The sequence below is a fragment of the Salvia hispanica genome, chromosome 5, assembly GCF_023119035.1.
Source record: "Salvia hispanica cultivar TCC Black 2014 chromosome 5, UniMelb_Shisp_WGS_1.0, whole genome shotgun sequence".
NCBI lineage: Eukaryota > Viridiplantae > Streptophyta > Magnoliopsida > Lamiales > Lamiaceae > Salvia > Salvia hispanica.
In genome coordinates this window covers 38,350,372-38,358,754 of record NC_062969.1, presented here as the reverse complement: position 1 = coordinate 38,358,754, position 8,383 = coordinate 38,350,372, and the positions used below count along the sequence as shown (strand labels likewise).

The 8,383-nt window shown below is 36.9% G+C and overlaps 2 protein-coding genes across 4 annotated transcripts; one reads left to right on the top strand and one right to left on the bottom strand.

The window, feature by feature from the left end:
• The first annotated feature begins 844 nt into the window (after window positions 1-844).
• Window positions 845-4,944, top strand: LOC125186028 (bifunctional riboflavin kinase/FMN phosphatase). 3 transcript variants are annotated; one of them, XM_048082330.1, is made up of 12 exons: window positions 845-916; window positions 1,024-1,217; window positions 1,599-1,733; window positions 1,990-2,176; window positions 2,976-3,106; window positions 3,195-3,264; window positions 3,363-3,428; window positions 3,745-3,899; window positions 3,975-4,070; window positions 4,158-4,309; window positions 4,388-4,471; window positions 4,542-4,944. In XM_048082330.1, the coding sequence occupies exons 3-12, from the start codon at window positions 1,658-1,660 to the stop codon at window positions 4,665-4,667; spliced, it is 1,143 nt and encodes a 380-aa protein (XP_047938287.1). In that variant the 5' UTR covers window positions 845-916; window positions 1,024-1,217; window positions 1,599-1,657; the 3' UTR covers window positions 4,668-4,944. The 3 variants fall into 3 exon arrangements, with proteins under 3 accessions (XP_047938287.1, XP_047938288.1, XP_047938286.1); XM_048082331.1 differs by having other exon boundaries at window positions 902-1,217; window positions 2,016-2,176; XM_048082329.1 differs by having other exon boundaries at window positions 902-1,217.
• Window positions 4,945-6,241: 1,297 nt separating this feature from the next.
• LOC125187756 lies at window positions 6,242-7,994 on the bottom strand. The gene is made up of 2 exons (XM_048084389.1): window positions 7,740-7,994; window positions 6,242-6,719 (listed from the first exon to the last, which is right to left on the bottom strand). Exons 1-2 carry the CDS (start codon window positions 7,882-7,884, stop codon window positions 6,436-6,438), a joined length of 429 nt encoding a protein of 142 aa, XP_047940346.1. The 5' UTR covers window positions 7,885-7,994; the 3' UTR covers window positions 6,242-6,435.
• Window positions 7,995-8,383: the final 389 nt, after the last annotated feature.

Here is an 8,383-nt window from a genome sequence, read left to right as displayed (position 1 = left end):
TTCTTTTTTCTCCGAGCTCAGTGCTATATTATTAATTAAAAAATTTATTATACTTAGTTAATTTAATTGTAAGTAATATTATTTCCGTCACTGCAAGGATGTGATCGATGCATGTCGGCGCGATTTCGGAATGCCACCCGTTGATGATTATGGCATCGAGATTGGGGGAGGGACGTCGTCGGAGGCGGCAGCGGCACGGGCGACGAGGACGAGGAGGAGTGAGAACCGAGGGTTGTATTTCTCGACTTTTTATGATTATGTAATTATTAAGTATTATGTAATTTTTTTAATGAAGTATTCGAATTTTCCTATATTCCGTGTCGATATTTTAATTTCGTAAATTGAATAATTGTGAATTTTAATTTTATTGCGGGAAGTCCTAGTGCAGGGGAAGTCCTAGTGATGTGGCAGTGGAATGGGAAGTCCTAGTGATGACGTGGCATGAAGTTTTTGTGGGAAGTCCCAGTGAAAGTCCTAGTGGGAGGGGCGCCACCAGAGATGCTCTAACTTAATCAAGCTCATTTTTTACTAATTAAGATACAATCATTTAACTTAGTAATGAATTACTGTAGTAATACTCCCTCAGTCACATGTTCTCGCACTTTTCATTTTAGACCGTAAATTTGGAATTGATTTTTTAATTTATTAAATTAGAATTTTAAGCATAATGAATAATGAGTGAGCTCTTAACTTAATCTAACATATTAATAAAATACATTAATTCTAACTACTGCTATTTATTAATTCTAACTACTAGTACTATTTATTAAGAACAAATTATTCGGTCCACCTCCATTGGATTTAAGCCCACTTTTATTTATTCATAAAACAACAAATAAATAATAACTTAAAAAATATAAAATGTGCACGGTGAGCAGGGCTTCTTCTTCGACCATTTTCTTATTCCACCCTCAAGGTGAGTTTCAGAAATTTTCTCCTCCCTTCTATTCTATCCCCACTTTTCAATATCCACAAAGAATTGACTTGGATGCAATATTCATAAAAATATGCGTATGTGAACAGTGCCGACCGTGTATCACTGTTCAAAAACCCAAAAAATGGGGGATTTGCGATAGGTTTCGGAACGTGGTTGGAGGTGATTCTTCCCTCAATTTTGCGTTTTCCAGTACCGTCCCCAATTTTGAGACACAGCCCCAACTCCAATTTTGAGAGAGAGACAGGACAACCCGCCTCCTCCGCCATCCCGCAGTATCAAGGTGTGCCCCCGGCGCTTCGGTTGTTAAATCGTGTTAGTTGTGTTATTCATTGAGCTGATGAACGCATCAACCGTTTTTGTTTATTTTCTGAATTGAAAAAGAGTTCTCTCTCGAACACCAGAATTGTGTTCAATAGCTCATTCACATGATCAAAGTATGTTCAATTCGACACCGATATCCCCCAAAACCTCCATATCGCCATCTCCCTCGCACCGCTAATTGATGTTTATTAGTATTATTGAGTTTTTTATTGACTTATTCTGCCATCATGAATTAGATTTCTTTTCTGCTTTCCTCAATTTCCGCATGATTAACCACTGCACTGTCATATTTTGAATCAGTTGGGTCCAACAGTTCTTCTTTGACTTGTTTTTGCGGCAGGATTATTTATCATGGTTGATGAATCATAACTCTGCTTTGGTGTGCTACTCATTCATGCTATGTCAATGACAAGCTCTTTGAGAAAGCTCGCGTCCTGCGTTATCCTTGATTTGGATGGAACACTTCTTAATACAGGTGGTGTTTATATTCTTTTGTAGAGATCTTTTATTCATATAAATGCCATTAAGATACGAAATTCCTTTAATGATTATCGTGCATAAATTGATCAAAATGGAAAGATAAGTACTTTTACTAGTCTTTCTGGAGGAATAGATTGCCATCTGCAGTAGATGATGAGCGTAGATTTACTGCAATATGGGCGCGAGATGAACTTTATAGGGCTTTATGTTGTGTCCTCTAGTGCTACTTATTTAGATTTCATTTATATTAGACGCCATTGTGCACGATGTCTTGAAGGCTTACCTGGTAAAGTATGGAAAGCAATGGGATGGAAGAAGATCTGATAGAGTCGTTGGAAAGACACCCTATGAAGCTGCAACTGCTATTGTTGAAGATTATGAACTTCCCATAACTACAAATGAGCTTTTATCAGAACTTTCTCCAATATTCTCCGAGAAGTAATGTTGCTTATCTTCTAGCTCCTCTCTTATTTATATTATTGATGAAGTTGGTAATTATTATGATCATGCATCTTCTTACTTAGCTAACAGTTGTGCATTGTTCTTTTTGAATATTTGGAACTTTTGGAATTGCATATCAATTTACGCTGGTGGGACATGCATGTTTTCCTTGTTTCATCTTACTAAAGCCTATTGTGTTATTTTGCAATGCGTTGTCTAGAAACTTATTTAGCAACTTGCTCTCATGAAGTACTCTCTCTCCATCCAACTCAAATGCCACATTTCTTGTTCATACGAGATATTATGAGTGTTTTTCAGAGTGTTAAGTGGAGAGAGAATAAAGTTGGATATAAAATAAAGTAGAGAGTGGTGTTTCTTTTTCTAGAAATGTCACTTTGAGTGGGACATCCAAAAAGGAAAATGTGTCACTTTGAGTGGAAAGGAGTGCATATTTCTTAGAGAGATTCTAATATTTTTCTTCAAATATAGAACAATGATTCTTTTTCCCGGTTTATGCAAAGTGAGTAACTTAGTTTCCAGGTTTTCTTACCTAAACTTTGCACAATTAAGGTTTGAGAAGAAGAGGCACACTTGGTTGATTGAGTAAATTATGCCATCTTTGCCTATGGAGATAATTTACTTTAGGAACATGTTGGCGCGGTTTTCATTTTCTCCCATTTGGTTTTCCTTGAGTTATTATCAAGTAATAAACTAGTATGTTTCAATTATGTTATTGGCAATATGTACCTTCTTTCTTGGTGAGGACTACCTAATTGTTATTTTAATTTCATATTAGGTGGTGCAGCATCAAAGCCCAACCTGGCGCCAACAGGTTAATTAACCATTTGAGGAGTCATGGCGTGTTGATGGGCTTGGCTTCAAATTCCTCAAAGGAAAATATTGAAACTAAGATTTCTTATCATCATGGTACTTGGATGTGAATCTGATTTTTGCACCCACATCACTGTTGTGTATGGTTTTCATTTGCATTTCCTGTGGCAATAAAAACTTGTAGGATGGAAAGAATCGTTCTCTGTCATTTTAGGTGGTGATGACGTCACTTCTGCGAAGCCATCTCCTGAGATGTAAGATTAATTAAACCTACTTTATCTTGCTACTTTGGATGCTTCTTTCAGAAAAGAAAGCCGTAATGGCCATATGACTTTGTGGTTTATCGTTGCAGATATCTTGAAGCTGCTAAGAGGCTGGAGGTAGAAGTTGCAAGTTGTCTTGTCATTGAAGATTCACTGTAAGTATTAGTGAAGTACTATGTTGCAATGGGTGGACAGTAATACTTTGAGCAAGTTGATATTTTGAGATTTGTGGTACTTGGATTTTTCTTCTGAGTACATTGAATGTGTTATTTTGCCATGGAAAACATTGCATGCTAACCAGATATGTTAGTTTCACAAAGCTTTAAGGACTAGAAATGGTATCACTCACTTTGTAGAATGAGTTTCTTATATTTTTACTCATGTACATGCTTCTTTCCTATAAATATGTTGTAAGTTTGTGTAAAATTAATAAAATTACAATGCTATTATTATTTCATGTATTATTTATAGGCCGGGTGTTGCTGCTGGTAAGGCTGCTGGAATGGAAGTGGTTGCTGTTCCGTCACTTCCTAAACAGTCCCATAATTTCACCTTGGCAGATGAGGTGATTAATTCCCTCCTAGACTTGCGACCGGAAAAGTGGGGCCTACCCGCATTTGAAGACTGTGAGCTGCTCTTTCCCGTCTTTGATTGCTTTGTTACATGCTATATTCTACATATTGATTTAGCAATTGCTGCAGGGTTGGAAGGTACTTTACCAATAGAACCATGGTACATTGGTGGTCCCGTCATCAAGGGCTATGGCCGTGGTTCAAAGGTTCTCGGGATTCCTACAGGTTTTTCCACAAACAGATGAATCAATTACTCTGGTTGTTGATAGAGTAGTTTGGTCTAACAAACTTGGTCTTGTGCTGCTCTTCCAGCTAATTTGTCGACTGAAGGTTACTCGGATCTCCTCTTGGAGCATCCTTCTGGTGTTTACTTTGGGTGGGCTGGACTAGCAACTCGAGGGGTTTACAAGATGGTAATGAGCATAGGTTGGAACCCTTACTTCAACAACACCGAAAAGACAATTGTGAGTCGTGCTTGTTTTGCTCTCTTCTGCAATCTGTTTTTTTTCTTTTCCCATTCTTATTGTATAAAATCATTACAGGAGCCATGGTTGCTTCATGATTTTAAAGAAGATTTCTATGGTGAAGACCTACGTCTTGCTATTGTCGGCTACATACGGCCTGAGGTATGTTCTCTGATCATTGTTTCACGCGAAGAAAAGATATGTAACCAACGTTAATGGTGTCGTTGTACAGACCAACTTTTCGTCGCTCGAGAGCTTGATAGCAAAGATCCACGAGGACGGAGAGATTGCTGAGAAAGCGCTTCAACTTCCCCAGTATTCCAAGTATAGGGATGATCCATATTTCAAAAGTTCCTAACACAGTTGCCAGTTTCTGGATGAAAAATTCAGACTAATGTTATTACTCAACTCATCAATTTATCAGAAGGCGAAAAATGTGATGGATGAATGCTTCAAAGTAACTCATTTTTATTTGGGGATTGTAATTAAAGAAATATCTTCATATTAAATAAATTATACTCATTGTAATTCAGCTATGAACCCTTGATCAATTGGATTGTAGTAGCGCCGAGTATTATATTCACAAGAATTCTAAGTAAATGAATGTGAGTATCGAATGATCATTTTTACCTCTATTTTCTTTTGCTTGGTATACGATATATTTCTACTAAATAAGAATCGCTATTCCTTCCCCAAGACATGGGTTCCATCATTCTATTCCTAATTTCCTATATCTATTCTTTTCCAGTCTTCATTCTATTTCTCATTTATTTCATTTCATCGTACGAAGCATGTCATAGGTTTGTACTACTAATTAACTACTCCCTACGTCCCACATTTGGAGTCACTTATTGTTATGACTCAGATTTTAAGAAAGAGTTGAAGTGTGTAATAAATAAAGTGAGATGGTAGAGTGTGTAATAAATGAAGTGAGATGGTGGAGTTGGTTGAAGATGGGTCTTTTTTGACTTTTGATTTTTGTTTTGATTTATTTTAATATAGATAATGATATTTTTATGTAATTTTGAAGAAGAATGAGATAAAATTGTATGACCAAATATGAAAAATTCTAAAAGTGACTCTTAAATTGGGACGGACTTTTATGGCAAAAAGTGACTCTTAATCTGGGACGGAGGGAGTAATGTGTTTGAATCGTCCAATTATAATTTCTTATGGAGACTTCAATAATACTCCCTCTGTCCTACATAATTTGGGACACTTTGCCCGGCACGGGTTTTAAGAAATCTAATGGAAGGTGAGTTGAAAAAGTTGGTGAGATGTGAGTCATACTTTTAAAGTATCAGTTTTATAATAAAATGTGAGTATGAATGAGTTAGTGGAATATGAGGTCCACTACCAAAAATGGTAAAAGTGAAATGTGTCAAATTATGTGGGACAGTCCAAAATGGAATACTGGGTCAAATTATGTGAGACGGAGGAAGTAGATTTTAGTTGTTAATTTGGTTGATAAGTTAATACTCTCTCCGTCCACGATTAAAAGTCTCATTTCTAGATGACGCAAGTTTTAAGAAATGTTAAGAAAAGTGGGTGGAAGAAAGTAGGAGTCCCACTTATATATATTAGTTTTAAATGATATGTGAGTGAAATGAGTTAGTGGAATGTAGGATTCATAATTACCATTTATAGTAATTATGAACCAGAACTCTTATTCGTGGACGGATCAAAATGGAAAAACGATACTCTTATTCGTGGACGGAGTCGGAGTGAGTAGTTGCTAACAGCAAGTTTTCGTTAATTGTTAAAAAACTTTACTTTTTTATTTACTTATAACATTTAATTTCTGGACCATATTGTTAACGTAAATAGAATCTAAATATTTTATTTTCTGCCTGAACATTTTATGAGTTGGTTATATCCTTTATCTTGGTAACATAGGTTACAAATTTGCTACTTCACTAATTGCTACAAAACTAATCCTAAAAAGCTTTTTGTGTTAATTTCGTGTAGCAAGATAGAGTACATTATTGTTCAGCAAAACACAGAAAAATTGGCAGCTCTCAGTAAAACAGTGCTCAAATATAGTTGGCATGTGGTTACATATATCTTATATAATTATATTCCATTCATAGACAACTCTAACCTCCATGTTTCTTGCAGCCCCATTCCTAAATGCAGTACACAGGAGCTTTGACGGGGCGATAAACGAAAGGTCTCACAGCATGAGAATAGCCAGAGGGGTGCTCGTAGCTGAACTTGACACCCGCACTTCCATCTCCAAGATGCGTGCAGTGGTTGTGGAAGCTGCTGATCGGCCTCGCTAGACAGGCATCCCAACGCTCACTCTCTGGCATCGTCTCAGCTACTGTGTATATCCCATTTGAATTTGTGAACGCCTGGTAGTTTAGGACTTCCCCGGACTTCGTTATGCAGAGCACAGCCACCTCAGCACCTGCGCAAGAATCGGAAAACTCAGGATATCTTGAACTTATAATGACTGCTTATGCCTTGAAAGGTTAACCGGGAACAAACAGGGCTAAACAGGATACTGGAAACAAGTGAAAAGGAGCAATGTATTTCATTCTCCAGCTATACCAGATCGGTTGCTGATTAAACTTGGCAAGCAATTGAAACAAATTGAAAACATGCGCGCTAATTGATATAATCGTGCATATCAGCAGAGATAAAGTGAAAACTCTATGCCTTATAGACCAAGTTCATCAGACAAGAGTGAAGAAGCCATAGGGTTCTAATCCATTGACAGAAAGATAGGGGCAATGCCCTTAATTTCCTCCCCAGTAGATATCAACACTCTCCTAATGAAGCTAGGATGCCGCCATCATAATCCTACATTATATCTAGCTTTGCGTTCCTCAATCCTTATCCCGCTGTTTATCATGAAACTTGGACAAATCAATCCTCTTGAAAGATCTAAAAACAAAAGCGACTGATAGACAAACATGGGATGTGTCCACACTCGAGACAAGCACAAAATGAGAAGCATAAAGTCATCAGGACAATCCAACATTTGCAGGTTCAGCAGAAGCAAACTTCTATGTGTCCAATCCGAACAAAAGCAACATCATCATGTTCTCAAAGAAGCCGAAGACAGCTGAATCAGTCATTAAATCATGAACTACTACACAGATCATTGATATACATAATTCACCCCAATATCTAGATTACTATTCACAGTCACTAAGAAAGTCATTTCAACAACTATATACAATTATCAACAAATCATTCTCTGGGAGTTTACATAAAAAAGGCGAATCACATCATCTTAGAGCATCACAATTAAAAGATTTATACTCCTCTTACGATACCTAATTGAACATAACCCTAAAATTTCTTATAAAATCAACTAGCTCGGTGAAAAATTGAATAAAAATTACAGGATAAATCACCCGCCAATATTGGCAAAAGCAATTAGTATAAAACTAAAATTGGAAGCAGAAATGAAAGGGGTTGCCTGCTAAAACGTGATCTTCGGGGCCGATGGAGGAGTCGGCGCACACGTCGCACACTACTCTGCCGTGGATTTCGCCGGTCCATGCCATCACTCCTTTTGCCATCAAAACCGTCATCAAAGCAGCCGCAATAAGAAGCTTGGACATTTGGTATGAAAACTACTTTCAATCTTTGCTACTGCACTAAATATGTGCTTCTTCTCATTCATTTCATCATTTCAATACAAATGCCACGCGACACTTTTATTCCTATGAATAGGAATTTTGTACAGTATATTATACCATAAAATTATCTATTTAAATGAATTTTCAGCAAATGCTAAACCGATAATTTTCTTATACTAATATAAATATTAGTAGCATTCTTTGAACCGTAGGTCATATACTAATTTAAGTAGGAGTAGCATCTAATATTCCCTCCGCTCCAATTCTGCGTATTACTAAGGTTTTTTTGTTGATGTGAAGGTGAGAGATTTGTGGACTTGCTGTTAGATTTGCTGAGGCTACCAATTATTTGGCGGAGATATATGAGTGAGTTAGATTTGCTACCTATGTCACAAAGCTTTGTTATGGTTTCTGATGGCTTAAACAAATTGTGGGGAACTTTATTTAGCCAAAAGATACTGTAGAATAGTTGGAGTTATCT